This window comes from Belonocnema kinseyi, chromosome 3 (genome assembly GCF_010883055.1).
Source record: "Belonocnema kinseyi isolate 2016_QV_RU_SX_M_011 chromosome 3, B_treatae_v1, whole genome shotgun sequence".
Taxonomy (NCBI): domain Eukaryota; kingdom Metazoa; phylum Arthropoda; class Insecta; order Hymenoptera; family Cynipidae; genus Belonocnema; species Belonocnema kinseyi.
This window is the reverse complement of record NC_046659.1, coordinates 89,212,688-89,231,913: the sequence shown is the minus strand read 5'-3', so window position 1 is coordinate 89,231,913 and position 19,226 is coordinate 89,212,688. Positions and strand designations below refer to the sequence as shown.

At 33.1% G+C, this 19,226-nt stretch overlaps 1 protein-coding gene across 1 annotated transcript; it reads left to right on the top strand.

Moving 5' to 3' along the window:
* The first annotated feature begins 144 nt into the window (after nt 1-144).
* LOC117169407 (collagen alpha-1(I) chain-like) lies at nt 145-14,974 on the top strand. The gene is made up of 5 exons (XM_033355775.1): nt 145-189; nt 2,827-2,884; nt 9,358-9,386; nt 11,800-12,393; nt 12,473-14,974. Exons 2-5 carry the CDS (start codon nt 2,860-2,862, stop codon nt 14,849-14,851), a joined length of 3,027 nt encoding a protein of 1,008 aa, XP_033211666.1. The 5' UTR covers nt 145-189; nt 2,827-2,859; the 3' UTR covers nt 14,852-14,974.
* Nucleotides 14,975-19,226: the final 4,252 nt, after the last annotated feature.

The following is a 19,226-nucleotide window of genomic DNA, read 5'->3' as shown; positions in this document are numbered from 1 at the left end:
TTGGATGGCGGATGAAGGATAGATGGTGGAGGATGGATGGTGGATGAGCAAGCATCCCTGAGACAATGGTGGGGCAGATACCTTCTCAGGGTGCTAACCAGGGGTATATATGGTAAGAACAACACCTCCACCATCAGTCACCTTCTGACTTACTTAGATCCCAGTTGCCCTGACTCGGGGATCGGTTAGGTGAGTCCTTTGGCCAAGTGCCAGGATCTTTGCTCGGAAAACCGAATGATCGGTTATCATACTTGTGTTGTTGCTGTTAAAATTGCCGTGATGATAAAACCGCATCTCGTGACGTGAAGTGTATTTCCAATTCATCTTGAAGACCAATTCGCGAAGAAAGCGTTCCGGTGTGGTAACGATTTTCGTTTAGGATCTGCTTGAAAATTTTTAAAGCCCATTGTCAATGTCTACCGGGCCAGTGATTAGCGTGTTCAAGTCGTTTGGAAATACAGTTATTAAGCGAGTCTAAGCGGAGAAAATTGTTTAAAGTTACTGCCTGTTGTGTGTCAAAGAAGAGAAGCAGGAAACCCATTTTTTTCACTGACGTATTCTTTTACTTACAGCGGTTTTTTTATATTTGAGATTGATCGAACTATATCATAATTTTACGTTTTACCAAAATACGTTTTTATCTGATTTTTAGTTTTGAATATAATTTTTAAATAGATACACTGCCGGCAGAAATGATCTACGACCCTGTTTTTTGAATTGTTGCTAAAGTTTCTCAGCTTTTATAATATCTACATGGATTTTTTTCTCGTAATATTGTGGAAGCTAATGAAATTTAGCGTGTAATAAAACCAAGTTGTAGGCAAAATGGTTATTTTATGAAAAAAGAATAAAAAATTTTTTAAAGTTTTTTAGCTTATTTTAAAGGTAGGTCTCCATTGTATTTTTCTAAATTATTAAAATATTTTTAGATTTGTTTCCCTAGAGTCTGAATTAGAGCTGAACTTGGTGATAAAAATTATAAACAAATTAGCAAGATGCTATGAAGACTTACCTTTAAGGAAGTTGTGCCAAAAATCAGGTCTGTGGAGAAAAATGTCTATGAATTGAAGAATTAAAATGATATTATTAGTCATGTCGTATAAAAGAAAAAGCACTTGTTGTTAAAAAAGTTTAAAACTGAAGAAAATAATTATTTTAACCATAGTTTCTCTGATTAAATTTTTCGTCACTGTCGCTTGTTACCAATTTTTAAAAATATTTTAAATCAAAGAAGTACTTGCTTGGTCTTTTAGAAAAAACATTCCATGCAACACTTCTGCTGCTTCTATTAAAATCAAGTGCATTGTCTACAAATATACAATAGTTATTTATTTAAAAAAAAATTTCTTAACAAAATTGTTTTAACGATTCTAGCAATAGAAAAATTTATCATCAAAATTAGATGCAGTGGAGTTGTGGAGAATTTCTTCCTGAAATAAATAAACCATAATTTACTAAAATCCAACCATTTTTTTAAAATTGTTTAGTAATGATAATGAGATCAAATTGAATCGAAAAAAACATGATTAAAATAAATGTTTTTGTAAGTTGTACAATTTTTTCATTAAAAATTATATTTTTTATGCTATATCACATTATTAGTAGTATTACCTTAATTCATTAAACCATAAAAAAGCTACTTCTCTCACAAATTTCATTTTTGGCACAAAAACTGTACTAAAATGAACCAAAGAACTTTGAAAAGCAAGTTCATCTCAGTATTATAAAAATTAAGGGCCTTTGAAAAAGTTAGAAAATATGCCTGTGAGTAATTTATAATAAAAAAAAGAAAAACTCGAAAAATAATAGAATTGTAAAAAATCGAAATTGTAAGAACACATTTTGGTACTTTACAAAATAAAGATATTTTTTTATAACAAAACTTTTAAATACTGTAGCATTATGAAATTTAAAATTTTCTTCTTCATCCAAAGTAACTCAAATTTAATTTGTTAAGGCCTTTAAAAACTTCGGGAATTAAATTTTGTCAATTTATGTTATTGTTAATACACTGTTTGTTTAAAAAAAAATTGTTATCAAAATTTTTTACTTTTTCCCTTTGGAATTCAATAACACGAAATTAAAACTTATTTGCAAATAAACAGTGAATTTCGGTTCCATAAAATAAGTCAAATTTTACGATCTCATGAAAAACGTGTGTGATTTCTATTTTTTAATTTGCTTTAACGAGGTCCTATAACTTACGAAAAGAAGAAAATTAAATAATTATCATTTTTTTCACAATTGTAGTTATAAAATCATATTACGATGCATCAAATAAGGGATATAAAAAAATAGCAATAGTTACTAATATTATCATTTAAAATCTTTCTCTAACTCAGAAATATTTTTCTTTATACGAAAGTCTATTAAAAAAGCAATTTAAAAAATTATATCATTATAATTGTAAGTGATTCAACAATTCACTGGTGCCTCTCGTTAAAAAATATTTCAGAAGTAGAAAAGATTGATCAATTATTAACAAAGAATAAAGTATTAGGTTTTCGTACAAATAAGCTCATTAACAAGGAGCCTTGAAAAAATCAATGTGAAACGCAGGTGTTTAGTCTCACTTTTACAAAGAAATTACACCGTTTCTCTCGTCAGTAATCACTGCCGTTGTACTTTCGATCTCGAGAACTAACCACAAAACTTGAAAATACCGTGTCACTGTCAATGGCAGGAAATTATAATTAAATTAGGATGGGAATTATTCTCTAATAGATTAAAAAATATCAATTCTTTATTATCAATTAATTAAAAACATTTCTTATAACTATTATATAAGTTTAATAAATTAATTAAATCTTTTTCTTGTTATTTTAGAATTACAATTTAAAGAAGACAGCACCAACAAACATGCGGGTGTGTTTGGTGTGGGTGGGTAAGTAAATGAAAAACTTACAATAATTTTTATATCGATGGACTTACGCTTTTTGATCTAATAATATAAACTAAAATAGTTATAGATTTTAGCTGTGTAAAAATTTCTTTCAAGCACCGCTGAGATTTGAACCCAATTCTACATATTGCCAGTCTAGTATACCATACCAGAGCACCTGACCGACAGTCAGTAGAGCTGGGTTCGAATCCCAGCTGAACTAAAGATGGATTTTTTTCACCGCTAAAGTATATCAACATTTTGGTAAAACTGTTCTACTACGCTAGTCGACAATAGAATATCAAAATTCAAAGTTTTAGAATCATTATTTTTCAATTTATTTTATTTTCCGAAAAAAGTCGATTTAATGCGTTCATAATTTTAACAACAAGGAAGTTTTTCTTTTTATTATTTGTATCAGCCGATTGAAGAACCCTTCCGAAATTGAGAATTCAGTAGTGATAAGCTTAATAGCAGCGCAAAGTAAATAAGCATAATTCATTTCCATTAGAGATAGCATTGTGTCAGAATATTAGATAAATTAGAAGATGGCAAAGTGCTAATGTCAGCAGTAAATCTCTATTTTTTCGGTACACGCCTCAGACTGAATATGAATTGATAAATCCTTTTCGCTTTGGCGAATAGAAGAAGGACATTATGAAATTTATCATCATACGGCATTACGATCAGAGTAGAAGTATTGATTGTCTTATTAAAGAAACCTGACTTTCATTACCGTAATCTGAAGAAAATAAAACTTAAGAGAAATTTCCACATTGTTCGCATTGCAGTCGGGAATATCTTCCGAAAGTACCTTTACATACTAAATATTGATTTGAAGAAAGAAACACCTTCAGTCTCGTTCTTCTATAAATGTAAAAAATAGAAATCGTTTTTTATTATTATTTCATTTATACACAGTGAACCTCACGATATCAAACCGTTGCATACCATTCTGTTTACTAACTTTCGATTAAAATTATCTACTTTTGCGGGTTTCAAATTAATTTTTTAACAATATAATTGATATCTGTCAAGTGGCAGTTTTTATACTTTCTATTCAAAGTCGCATGTTAGTCATGACCGACATAGTATTTCTAAGGCAAAGAATGTTTTTTGAAAATTTAGAATTTTAGGTTATGACAAAAATTCAAATTCTCCTATATTTGGCTATTAATCTCTATGGCTCGGGAAATTCATGTTTTTCTTCCTAGAAGTGTTTCTTTAGATTTATCTGGTTCCGACTTCCACTCTTGGAAGATTTAAATCTTTCCAAGACAAACAGAAAATGTTTTATAAATCATTGAATTTTCCACCAAGAAAGATAAATTTTCAACCAAAAAAGATTAATTTTAACCAAAAATGGATTACATGAAGGAATTTGCTTTTAATTTGATTTAAATTTAATTTGAATTTAATCGATCTGAAATTATGAATCAAAAGTCAAATTTTAACAAAAGCGTTCAACTTTAAATCAAGTATTTGAATTTTATACCAAGAAATTTGATTTTCTACCAAAAAGACGAATTTTCAAGAAAATGCATGAATTTGTATCAAAACAGTTGAATTTGGACTGAAATAGATACATTTTCAACAAAATAATTCAATTCCTAACTAAAAAATATAAATTTCTGCAAAATAGAATATTTAAATTTTGAGTTATTAAAATTTATTTTCAAGAATACAAAACGAATTTTGCAAAAAATAATTAAATATTCAACCCCAAAAGATGAATATTCAACAAATGAGTTCAATTTTTAACTGGAAAAGAATAATTGTCGACCAAATAATTAAATTTTCGAATGAAAAACATACATTTTAAGCCAAAAAGAGAACAGTCGAATTTTGAGCTATAGATAGCTATAGACAGTTGTAGATCACTTTTTAATAAAAAAATTAATTTTTAACTACATTTATGAACCTAAAACATGTTAATTTTCAACAAAGGAGTTTAACTTTACATCAAGTAGTTGAATTTTGAAGCTAAAGAACAATTTTCAAACATAAAGATCACTTTCTACCAAAAAAAGACAAATTTTATAATCGAAATTCCAGCTTAAAAAATATACATTTTCGACCAAAAATCAAAATGTTAATTTTTTTCAACAAAAAAAAACGAATACTTAAGAAAATAGTTGAATTTTCTACCAAAGAGCCTAATTTTTAACTAAAATAATTAATCTTCAGAAAATGTATTTTTATAAAATCAGTTTCGCTTTAATCCAATTAGTTAAATTTTTAACCAAAAAGAATATTTTTCACCAAAATAGTTAAAGTTTTCAGACGAACAGAGCAACCAAAAGATTGTTTAGTCAAGAGAGAAAAAAAATTCAACCAAATTGCTGAATTCCTGAGCGAACCTGGGGAATTTTCTACAAAACAGTTAAATCTTCATCCTGAAAATATGAATTTTCAGGAATTTTTTTCTAAGTGTGAAAAATTGAATAAATTTTTCGTAAAAGAAAAATATAGAAAATTTATTTGAAATCTCAGTTTTTCAATTTTAATGGGCATGTAAACTGTCATGACTTCAAAGTAACATCTCGATAGTTGCTACCCATGCCAATTAATAATAATCAACTGTTCTTGAGGATCAGCTCATTCTGAAGTTTCATTTACAGATCATTGAAAAATTTGAAATCTCGTTATTTCCTATCACTAATTGGCCCGACTGGGGAAGTTCACATGGCGAATTTGAGAGGCTCTTAACTTGGGATGATTGCTAGAGAGATTGATCAGCAACCTGGGTCGGAGCAGTGTTGTGGAATGGACGTATTACTTAAATGAATAACACGATAATTCTAGATCAATCTAAAAACCTATTTCTCCTTTTTCACATTATTCCCCTCCTCACCGAGAGATTTTGGGATGAAATTAATCAACTGACATTTATTGTCCGGTTGCGGAAGAATACCGTGAACTAGAAAAAATCGAAAAATTAGTTTCTTATATCAGTGGAATCGTGAAAGAAAGATACATATAATTATTCAAAATAGTTATGAAAATTTGTAATATTATTAAAATTAATTCTTGCATTATTATTGTGAAACAACGTTAAATCAAATACACTGGAACCTGGTTTTGTGCAGTTTCGGGCATGGCCCGCGACAGGTTTTCGTTAAAAAAATCTAAATTGCTTAAAGATTAATTATTTAGTTGAAAATTGCTCCTTTTGGATTGAATGTTTGTCATTTATAGTACAAAGCTTTTTGTTGAAGATTGGACTATATTTGGTGTCAAACGCATCTTTTTAGGTTGAAAATTTAACTATTTTTTTTAATCTAACCATTTCGTTAACGTCAAATTTTTCTTCGCAAATTCAACTATTCTGCTGAAAGTACGTTAGTATGTGTGGAAATGACAAAACTACGTTTGCCTAAAAGGGGTCAGATATAACCAAAAGTTTGTAATGTACATGAACAGCTCCTAATCACTTTTAAATTAGTACGGCCAACTTGATTTTTACTAACAATTAATATTTTAACAATTCTTTTTATCATAATTGAAAATATCGTGGTTAAATTAGTGATTAGAAGTGATTTTTTCGATTCCTTTAAATTAGGGTTTTACATAAAAGAAGTTTTAAACAGTTCTCGTCTGTTTTCTCGCATTTATTGATTTCGAAGTTAAAGGTGGCCTTAAAAAAACATTGCAGTTTACAGTGACGCAAAAATGAAGATGTTTATATTTTGTGATTCCTAAACTATAAATCTTGCAGAATCCTTTGTATTGGGTCGAAATTTCGACAAGGGCCTCGAGTTGATTACAGTTTTTCGTAACATCCTCCCTAATTAAAATAAATTAAAGATAAGTTCCACAGGTTCTGCACAGTGGCATTGTTCAGAAACTTTTACACTCCACGTAGAATTCGCTTACGGCTAAGACTATCCCTAGTGGAAATAAAGGTCAAGTGTATGCAGTAAGTCGTGACGCAATTACACTCATTACTAATTTACGGGTGTGTTGCACGTTCGGGTTAGAATCCGACAAAGAAGGTATATCATCTTACCTGCAATTCTCCGACTGATTACGAACACTGATTATTAATGATTTTTCAAGATATGGCCATAAAGAAGTTAAAAATAATTTCTTCTACCGACAGTGCTTCCAATTCCTCCAAGTGGCGGAGTGGCTGCCAAATTTCAGTTTAAAAATTCCCTCAATTTTCCCTGATTTTTCCATTACCAATTTTGAATTTTCCTGATCAGTAATATTCAAAGAAAAGCATTTCAATCCTGATATTTTTAATATGGAATCTTTTATAAAAGAAATAAGACAATTTCAAATTTATTCATTTTTTATTAAAAAGATGACTTTTGCACCATCAAAGATCAATTTTTAACAAAACGGTCAAATTAAAATGAAAAGTTTAAACTTTAATAAAGTAGACAAATGAATTTCTAACCAAATTTCCGTTATATCTCAACCAACTAGATGAACTTTTGGCCAAAATAGTTGAATTTTCAACAAAAAAATGATGAACGCAAAATGTTAAAGCTTTGACCAAAAAGTTGAAATTTCCATAAAATAATTAAATTTTCGATAAACTAGTTGAATTTTCGAATTACAGAGATTAATTCTCAACAAAAAAGATAAATTTTCAATCAGATACCTGTATGTTTAGAAAAATAGTATTTATATGTATAATAATGAACAAATATTTTTTAACGAAAAAAAGATCTATTTTCAATCAAAAAATAGAAAAGATACATTTGCAGTAAAGAAAAAGTAATTGTCAATAACAAAAAAGAATTTTCAAGAAAATTATGAAATTCTAAACCAATGAGAAGATTTTTCTAGTATAATGATGAATCTACAACGACCAAAAAAAAAACGAATTTTTGAACGTAGTAGGTAAACTTTTAATAAAAAAGACAAATTTTCAATAAAAAGACGGATTTTCTACAAAGCAGTTTAATTTTGAACCCGAGAATATTAATTTTCTAAAGAAAAGACGAATTTTCAACAAAATAGTAAACTTTTAACTGCAGAGATTATTTTTAAACGAGAATGCTGAATTTTCAATCAAAAAAAGAACTTTCAACAAAGCAGTTTAAAATTCAATCCAGATGTTTCAAACTTTTAACGCTAAACACGGTATGCGTCGACTGACTTCAGCGCAAAAAGGCTTGCATGTGCGAGTTTTTTTCTAAATATACTTATGGGATGCCTCACGATCATTTTGAGTCTAAAAAGAAAAAAATAGCCTGAGCTGTTTTTGAGAAAAGTCTTTTTTTTGTTTGAATAGGTTAAACAACATATTTTAATAAAAATAAGTTGGACATGGAATTTTATTTGCTCGAAACATTCATTATGGCACCCGAAAGAGGGCTGCAGGTGCTGAACATCTTAGGAGAACTGAAACCCTTCAATATTTTTGAAAAATGGTTAAACGTGGGAAAAACAAGTTTTTTGAAAATTGCCTTATTTCGGTTTATCCTGTGTTCCAAGCACTTACACAAGGATTTAATTTCTTGGAATTTTCTGAAAAATAAAAAAAAAACGAATAGAACATTCTCTAAAATTTGGAGAGTTATGTTGATAAGAAGTCGGAATAATTTGAATAAAAAAATATATTAAATTAAAATTTATTTAAACGTTCAAAATATAATTTCGGCTAAAGCTTTGAATCGATTGAAACAAAATTCAGTAACTTAATTTTTTTGAGATCTCGCGTGGCTGAATTTAATAAAAAATGTATTTTATTTACTTTACTTAAACACAGAGTCGAAAAAATTGGAATATTCAAGAGATGACTGATTTATTAACACGTAATTAATTCAAAATAATTCATATCAGCGGTTACTTGTTAAATAAACTTTTGTAAAGCATAACTGGATGGTTTACTATAAATCATTCATTTCTTGCCACTAATTGAAGTGTTCTGAACAATAGTAGGTGACTTTTTAATTACTGTTGATAGTTATTAAGTGATTATCATTTCCGAATCAATTTAAGGTAATATAGGAACGTTCAAAACTATCCAGACATTGGATTTTAAAATTGATTGTCCGCAAAAGTTCATTCCTAAGTCATGATACATATTTTTTTTTAATATCGAGAGTAGGTGTTAAATTGTGATGATAAGCTTGTTACAAAAATTATGTGCATGAAGAAGCACGGTAGACGTAATAAAATAATAGTGAGCACAGAAACCGAATGATCTTAAGTAAATGTGCACGCGAATCTCACGCTAGAGTGAAATAGTTTGAAAATTCTCTGACATAACTTCCCGTTAATTAATTAGGAGCATTGTCGACTGGCACAAAGCGCGACATACTCAAAATTTTCACATCGGGTTAGACACGTCGCTGGTGGCGAGATTCTGACACTTAAATGTTATAAAAGACGTGTTGTAAAACACATACGCACAAAAAAAAAATTAAGATTAGAATTAGATAAGGAATCTCTAGCACTCTTTCACAATGGTAACCCGCTCGTCGAGATTCACACTAATTTCGCTTCCTCTGTTTCAGCCTCGCTGGCTATCATCCATACAACCCTGGTGAGTTTACAAAACTAAATTTACAAAACATTTGCAACTTTCTACTTCTTCTGTATATACAAAATTAGCATTAAATTAAAAAAAAATATCGGTACGAATAAGAACGATACAATTTTTTCAATGGAAGTAAAGTTTGCAATGTTTATTTGAAAAAAATGTCTACCTATAATCTGAAGCGTAAATTTTGTTTCGTTGGATATCAAATATCTGTGAAACACTTTTATCTTTACAGCTTTTAGGGAAACCAATGATTTTTAAGTCTTAAATCTTAGAAATCGAAGAAGAAAAATTTAAGGAAAATCAAAGAAAAGTTATAGATTTTGAAGGTAAAAACTTACAAAAAAACTTTTCATTCATTGTGAGACTTATGGGTTTAAAACGAAATTTTTTGTTTTTTGTTACACATAAACGTTGGAAACTTCAGTTTCATTATTTTTATGATGTTTTAAAATTTGTCTTGTCTTCAGAAAATGTATTTAGGCAAAGAAAATCAAGTTTCATCAATCTAGTACATTTTTTTGAGATGAACAATATTTTCTGATTTCAAGAAATTATTGTTTTGTCCGTATTCGTATAACGATCTTATCCTGATTGAATATTTATTCTTTTCAGTATATACATTAGATTCTTTTAAACATGGTGCACCATTTAAACAACGATAATTAATAAAAAAAGTTAGTTTCAAAATCCTAATTTAGGAATGCTTCAGTTTTTAAACCATGTTGGGAATTGTTAAATTTTTAATGCTGCAAGTTTAAATTCGTTAATTTTGAAGGTTCGCAGTCATAAATGATATCATTCTCAATGTTAGAATAATTTAACTTTAAAGGTTTAAAATATACCAAATTCCCTAATTTTAATAGATTGAAATGACATTGATCTTCTCATTATATTTGAATTTGAAAATATTTACTTCGAAATTTAAAAATGTTTGGAAGTTTTAAATTTTAGATTTCACTATCTGGTAGTTTGAAATTTAACATTTTTAAATGCCGGAAGGATTTCACTATTAAACCCATTGAATATTGAAAACTTTCTTATTGAAAGTCCTATTATTTCTAATTGTTTAAACTTTAATTTGAGGACATTTTTGAACTCATAATTTTATATTTTAATATTCTTAAATGTTTTGTTTCAATTTTGAGTGATAAAAAAGCCTTTATTTTTTTAATTCTTTGATCATCTAGCATGATATCACATTCAAACACTTAATAGTGGCAGAATGATTAGTTTAAGGGATTTGAAATGAAACGATTTTGAATTCAATGCCTTTGCATTAAATTAAAAACAAATCAGAAATTAAGGTAATAATTTCTCAAATTTAAGCCTCAAGATCAAATCAAAATTGATATACCTCAGTAATTGAATAATTTCTTCAATTTCGAATGGTTACAATTTTACATTACTAAATTTTTATATTTAACGCTTAATTTTAATTTTTACCTTTTCAGTAAATTAAATTTTACATTAAAATAGAAATTGTAGAATGTTGAAAAGTACAATTAGTAATCCGACAATTTTTAAGTTTTTTAACAATTTGAAATAACTTAAAATAATTGAAATTCTGTAGGAATGAGTGTAAAACCCGTTTTAACGTGATAATTCTGGGAATAAAAACTTTCTCAGTTTTAAAAGAAGTTCAGATTCCTATAGTTATTATTATAATTATTATAAAAATTGTCATTTTTAATGTGTATCACTTAAAATTACTTGCAATTTAGTTGTCAAAATCAAATTGTCAAATTTCAATTGCTTTTAATTGAAGGTTATTCAAGTAAGAAAGTTTTTAATTTTGAATAATTGCCAATTTTAAAGAAAATTATTATACCCTAATAATGATAAAGTATAGAATCTTTTATTGTCCTAGACAATGTTTCTAATAGAAAAAACTAAGATATAAACATGCGTTTTTTATTATTTAGCTTGGAATTTCTCTTATTCTATATAGTTTAATAAAAGTCTATTTTATTTTCGTATGAGAATAAGGAAATTGTTGCGTTTGAATGGATCTTCCTTTGATGCAGAGACCTTCAGTTATGAAATTAATTTCTAGAATAGCAAATGTTTGTAGCGTTCGTGTACAATGATGAGATTGTTTGTACTTTTTTTTATAAATTAACGGTCACTGTCACCACAGACATATACCCACTTCGAGCTGTCGCAAAACAAGGCTGCAGGGATAATAAGCTATGAAGTATTGCAGCGTCCTTTTATTTATGAAAAATCTCAAAAGATCATTGTCATTTAAGTAAATCACAAAAATCAAAATATACCCTTCAAGTTTTAATAAGATTTAAAATAACTTTAAATTGATACCAACTAACTATAGACACATTCTTTAGAAACACATGATACATCAAAAAACAGTTCTGTGTTGATATTTCTACACAACAATACTTTTTTTCAACTTCAGGCTCAAGAAGGATATGATTATCCACGACCTAGTAATCCATTAATACCTGGAGTACCTAGTGGATCTCCAGGATCGACAACAGGAAGACCTGGAGCAGGTGCACCCCAAGGGCCAAGTGGAGGATATCCTGCAGGTGGTCCCGGACCAAGTGGTGGATATCCATCAGGTGGATCATCGCCGAGTGGCGGATATCCATCTGGTGGATCATCACCGAGTGGTGGATATCCATCTGGTGGATCATCTCCGAGTGGTGGATATCCATCTGGTGGGACTGGTCCAAGTGGTGGATATCCATCTGGTGGATCATCACCGACTGGCGGATATCCATCTGGTGGGACTGGTCCAAGTGGTGGATATCCTTCTGAAGGCCAAAGACCTACTGGATTTCCGCCTGGAGGACAAGGGCCGTCTAGTGGGTATCCATCTGGAGGACAAGGACCGAGTGGTGGATATCCTTCTGGACCAAGTGGCGGAACTGGACCAAGCGGACCATCTACTGGACAAAGACCAGGAGGTGGTTATCCTTCCGGTGGAGAACGACCAAGTGGTGGATATCCTTCAGGTGGACAACGACCATCTGGTGGTCAACGACCAGTAAGTAGAAAAAAAAGTAAAATATGTTTAGAATGTGACATAGGCAGTTGAGTAAATATGGATATTTAATTTTTTCTAGTCACAACCGGGTACTGGTGGGCAAGGTCCATCCGAAGGTTATCCTAAAGAGCGTCCCAAAATTCCATTCCCAAGTGGTGAATCCAGTGGTGCAGGTGGATACCCGTCTACTCCCGGATCAAGTGGATTCCCAGGAAGACCCAGTCAGCCAACTGGCCGGCCTGGTCAGCCGGGTCGACCTGGACAGCCTGGCCAACCAGGTCAACCCGGAGGATATCCACATGGCGGAACTGGAGCGCAACCTCAAGGTCCCGGATATCCTAGTGGAAGACCTTCGACTCCAAGCGGCGGACCTGCTCCAGGTTCCGGTGGCGGATATCCATCAGGAGGACCAGGTGGATTCCCAACTCCAGTAGGTGGAGCTTCTGGCAGACCTAGTGGACAACCGAGTGGACAATTTCCTTCAGGTGGACAGGGACCAAGTACTGGATTCCCAACAACTTCAGGAAGACCTAGCCAGCCAGGACAACTCGGCCGACCAAATGATCAATATCCAGGATCACAACCCGGTAGTTACCCAAGCGGCGGTACTGCTCCAGGCTCTGGTGGCGGATATCCATCAGGAGGCCCTGGCGTATTCCCAACTCCAGGCGGCGGAGCTTCTGGCAGGCCTAGCGGACAACCTAGTGGATTGTATCCACCAGCAGGACAGGGCCCAAATACTGGATTTCCACCAACTTCGGGAAGGCCAGACCAACCTGGTCGACCAAATAATCAGTATCCAGGAGCACAACCAGGTGGATACCCAAGTGTTGGCCCTGGCGGATTTCCATCAACTCCGGGTGGTAGACCCTCAGGACAACCTAGTGAACAATATCCATCAGGAGGACAAGGACCAAGTACTGGATATCCATCAACTCCAGGTAGACCAGGTCAACCTGGTCAACCTGGTGGCTACCCTAGTGGTGGACCTGGCGGATTCCCAACAACTCCCGGTGGTGGAACTTCAGGACAGCCTGGCGGGCAATATCCATCAGCAGGACAGGGACCCAGCACAGGAGGTTATCCATCTGGAGGTGCACCAGGGAGACCTGGCCAACCCGGTCAAGCACCTAGCCCTGGTGGATTCCCTGGATCTGGAGGACCTGTTAGTCAGTCTGGTGGTCAGTATCCATCAGGAGGGCCAGGTGGAGATTTCCCTGGTGGATCTGTAGGCGGTCAAGGGGACGATGCACAGGTAGACGAAGGAGATTATTCTGCAATTCCTGGAGAACCTGATCGGGATTACCCAATCTATGCTGATGTACCGCAAACGAGCTTCACCTGCGACTCACAACAATTGCCAGGTTACTATGCCGATGTAGAAGCTCGATGCCAAGTCTTCCATGTTTGCCACAACAATCAAACATTCGACTTCCTTTGTCCAAATGGAACCATCTTCCATCAAGAATATTTCGTATGTGTATGGTGGAACCAGTTCGATTGCAGCTTGGCACCTGGACTTTATTCTTTGAATGAAAATCTATATGACTATACGATAATGGGCAGTCCGGGACCCCAAGGGCCACAGGGACCAAGCTTCCCAGGCGCAGCGCCCCAGGGACCCAGTGGACCCAGCTTTCCAGGACAAGGACCTCAAGGACCTACTGGACCAAGCTACCCAGGACAAGTTCCTCAGGTACCTCAAGGGCCTAGTGGACCGAGCTACCCAGGACAAGGTCCTCAAGGGCCACAAGGGCCTAGGCAACCAAGTTATCCAGGTCAAAGTCCTCAAGGACCTCAAGAACCAAGTGCACCAAGCTTCCCAGGCCAAGGACCGCAGGGACCAAGTAGACCAGGATACCCCAGTCCAGGAAGACCAAGTGGTCCTAGTTTCCCAGGGCAAGGAGCCCAGGGACCAAGTAGACCAAGCTATCCAGGACAAGGCCCTCAAGGTCCACAAGGACCAAATGAACCAGGATACCCAGCTCCAGGAAGACCAAGTGGACCTAGCTTCCCAGGACAAGGTCCTCAAGGACCAAGCGGACCAAGTGAACCCAGTTACCCTGGTCCAGGAAGACCAAGTGGGCCTAGTTTTCCAGGACAAGGACCTCAAGGACCTAGCGGACCAAGTTACCCAGGACAAGGACCAAGTACTCCAAGCTTTCCAGGCCAAAGACCTCAAGCCCCAAGTGTACCAGGTTTCCCAGGTCAAGCACCCCAGGGACCTCAACGCCCAGGAGGGCCTGCTTATCTTGCTCCTCTTCCAGGTGGACCAGGATCTAATGGAAAATCACCCCAAGAACCAGGGGGCTATCCAGGTCAAAGACCGCAGGGACCAAGTAGTCCGGGTCAACGACCTCAAGGACCCAGGCCCGGAGGCTCCCCATCAGATACTCCTTTTCCACCTCAGGGACCTGCAAAACCTGATCGTGAATACTTGCCACCACTCGCTGGTTGATTCTTGGACTTCTAAAAAGAAAAGTAAAATGAAGCACAACTGGATGTCATCTATACTCAATAATTTCATTTTTTATGGCGGAATCTATCTCGTGATATTTTTACCTATCGCTGATAGTCTGCTACTAGACAATTAGAATGCTTTTGAAGAATCTAAGTCTTAATCAGACATCAAAATTTAGAAATTAGTAATCAGAAGTTAGAAATCAGAAATCACCAATATCAATTTAAAAATGCCTTCAGCGATCCTAGCCTTGTTGGTACTGGATCTTTAGTGTAAATACGAGCCTTCTTATCATTTAAGTTAAGTGATATACAACTCAAGCGTAGTTCACTGACCATAAAGTTAGGTAACGTAATTGTTCTTATTCTGATAAGAATTCGAAACTATCAGTATTTTCTCGAATTTTAAAGCATTTTGGTAATAGAAAACTGTGTGATACGTCAATCGCTGGAACTCATTCGTTTCTTCGACAAAGAATTTAAAATCGAGTTACACTTTAGCTACGAAAGTAAAGAACTGCCGACAGTTTTGTAACCTTCAAGTATTATTAATACGAACTATTTATTTATTCAGCTTAAATAGAAACAAAGTTACCATAAAGAAGTTACCAGTAATAATCGATTCACCGGGACTGGTTATCGACGTAATTGACAGGTTCAAAGAAAGTTAGAACCTTTTTGAAATAAATCATTTCTGACCCAGTTTAAGACAATTCTTAGAAGAATAATAATGCATAAAATGTGTTAGTATAGATTCTATTTTTTCTCATAAACTTTGATGTTCATATTTTTTCATAGTTCTGCTGAGAATTGAATTAAACATTAACATTGCATTTTATAACGAATTGAGGTATGAGCCATTGGTACCTTTAGCAATCAGCGAATCGCTCAAAGACATTTAATTACCAGATTTACAAATAAATGACAGTAATAATTATATATTTTTATAACAATGGTTTGAGACTCCTGCATGGGATGCCATTATGTATATTTTATATGTGAAATAAAGGAAACACCTTTGCAAATATGTGCTATGTTCTTTACCCATTTCTACACTATTCCTTTCCCGCTTGTCTTATTAATGTAATTAGTCTTTTCAGATGTGCAAAGTGACATAAATTCGTACGATCGGACCTTGAAAGATAAAGTTATATCGATGCTACTGTTTCAAGTTTAATTCAACAGTCTAATTGCCACATAAGTAATTCACACGAAATTCTCACAAATTTTACGACAGTATCTGGCCTTTCGTATTCGACTATATTACAAAGACTTTCTAATCTCCTTCTAATATTAGGAATTATCTTAAACTATATTTTCATGAATTCATACATCTGCGAAACCGCAAATTTCTGTAGTGATATATTGTAAGGTGAGTGAGATAAGCATTCATTGTATGACGCAAGTCAATCCAATCTCAATAGAAGTGACTTTTGACCTTGCAATTATCCCTTTCAAAATAGGAAATAAATGCGTAATTAGTCACGTAAACAAATTGCTGGGCACGTGAATAAGAATCTACCATAGGAGCATCAGATTTACGTGCTTCGCCCAACAAATGACGCACGTACCGAATTGTTAAGTAATACACAGTTACCTCGAATGATAATTGACTAAATTACCATCAGCTTCAAACCCTCTTCCCTACGTGCATAAAGCTTCCCGCAGTAAAGTCAGAATAAGTACCAATAATTTTCTTTAGAGTGGTCAGCTTTATGGAATTTGTTAAACATCGATCTGTATTTAAACTCAAGTAGTATAAAAAACCTTACTGCTGGATTGGCTATTTAGATATAAAGTTCACTTCGCCAGGGAATATCAACCTAAGGGATATTAAGGCAATGTTTGTATCAATGAATGTACGATTCAAGTGATGATTTGTGTAATGTTTCCAATTGTCATTTTAATGTACAGCTATGCTGAATTTAAATGTTACGGGTTAAATGCAGTTCTCTATTTGCAGACTCGGTGTATCATAAATTCGCCCAGCACAATGCATGATAAAACAATAGTACTGTTTTCAGCGGTGTTGAAAAATAGTCGTAACATTGTCATTATCGGCGAATTAAAATGTTCAATAAAGCCTTTGAAGGTAGACGTCGGGGTTCATACAAGTGGAATTTTTCTTGAACTCAGATGTTTGCGCAAGATCTTCTATCGTTGCATAGCTCCTCTGAATCTCCTGCTATGCGTGATGGCTATTGCAACAGGGATATCCGTTACATTCGCCGATTATCGATCCTATAATTTTGTTCGTCATTTCATGGTGGGGCTACCGTGCTTGTAGCATCTTTGCCACTAATTTTCCTCTTGTGACACGTGATTATCTGCTACTCAAAACATACCAGTACACGATACTATTTTACGACGTGGGAATAATTGCAATTATTATACATAACTCGCATACTTTTTGATTAGCTCATCTACTGACTGTCGATGACGTTTGCACTCCAGCTGTGTGAAGTAGACATAAATTATTTCTCAAACTAGTATGAGACAAGAGGAACTCGGTCAAGATGACATCGTGACGAAGGGGGGCAATCTAAGACGAACCATAGTAGGAGGCGCATCGCGACATTCATCTGATTTAGAACATTGACCATTTTTGAGCTAACCTTCGCTTTTAATTGTGCTATCTACGAAGCTTGTGGTCAATTTGTTCTTTTGCGAAAATAAATAGTAGGGATCAGAACTTTTCAGCTTGCTGGATAAATTAAAATTTTTAATTTATAGAAATATTTCAACAAAAAAGGGGGTTCCTATTCAAAAGGACGAATTTCTAATAAAACTGTTCAATTTTCGACCAAGAAGTATGACTTTAACAAAACAGTTAAATTTATAACTAGTAAATTAAATCTTTAACACAATAGTATAATTTCTAACCCAATTGTTATGGTTTTAACCAAAATCAGTGGCATTTACATTTTAAAAAACAAGAATTGTTTAGAAGACAGTTGAAGAAGACAGTTGAAGACGGTTGAAATTTCAACCAAATCGTTGAATTTTCAACCTACTTACAAATATTAATTTTCAGCCAAATGGTCAAATTGAAAGAAAAAAATGTAGCACAAAAAGTATTATTTTCAACTAAATAGTTAGATTTTCCATCCAAAGAATCACATTTTTTATAAGACTGTGAATACCAAATTAAGAGTTGAATTTCGAAATAAGAAAGATAAATTTCATACTAGAAATGGAGACCTTAATTTTTCAGTAAAAAAAGAACATTCACTGAAAAAAACAAATTTTCAATAAAATAGTCTAATTTTTAACTACAAAAATGAATTGTTAACTAAAGCGATGAATCTGCAATCCAAAATATTAACATTACTAATGTATATTATTATTTATATGTCAACCAAAACATGAAATTATTACCAAAAAGATTTGAATTTTAAAATAATCTAGACGAATTTTTGACAAAGTAGTCAAATTTTTAACCAAAAAGTTGCAGCTTAACCAAAACAGAGAAAAATCCAAACCAAAAAAAGGAATTTTAAATCTCCAAGAAAACAGTATAACTTTAAAATAAAGTTATGATGTTTTTACTCTTATAATAAATTGTTAGAAGAAATATTTCAGTATGCAACTAGAAAAGATGAGTTTTCCACGAATAATGTTGTAGTAAATAATTTAATAAAAAACAGTTTAATTTAACTAAAGATTACGAATTTTCAACAAAATAATTCAGTCTGCCGCCAAAGAAGATTAATTTTCAGCAAAAAGTTTTTTTTTCTATCAAAATAGTTGGATTTTTCAAAAAACAAACAAAAAGTTTCAAATAGTTTAACTTTTAACCAAAAAGGCTGACTTCTTAACCAAATTGATGAATTTTCAAAAATAAAAATATAATTCTCTCATAGAAATTCCCTGAAGTTTGAAAGATTTTTTTCTCTAACCTACTGTCACCCTGTAGTTTTTTTTTATTACCATTTTAAAAGTAAGTTATTATATTTTATAAAATCAAAAATGTTGTTCATTAAAATTTTAACTTAAGTTGTCTTCTTCAAAATTCAATTACAAAATGTATTTCCTGCAATAAAAATGTATGTGTCCAATATGGTCAAGAATTTACGTGATTCGCTTTTTTATTTTTAATGAATGCATCATCCTGACCTTTTTGACCTCGCGGTAAGGCACATGATGCAATCATTTCACCGTAAAATCGGTTGCAAGAGAAATACCATGAAAGATTAAAAACAAGACAGTAATGCTATTTTTATCTTAATCAAATGATCATCATGTGAAACTAAAATGTTTTATGAACTGGCTTTATAATAAGCATCAGGATACAATGTGGCAAAAGTATGTCTCGGAACGAAACTCGATGTAGTGGAAAGCATCCGTGTGGAAGAAACAAGGTTCAATCACCG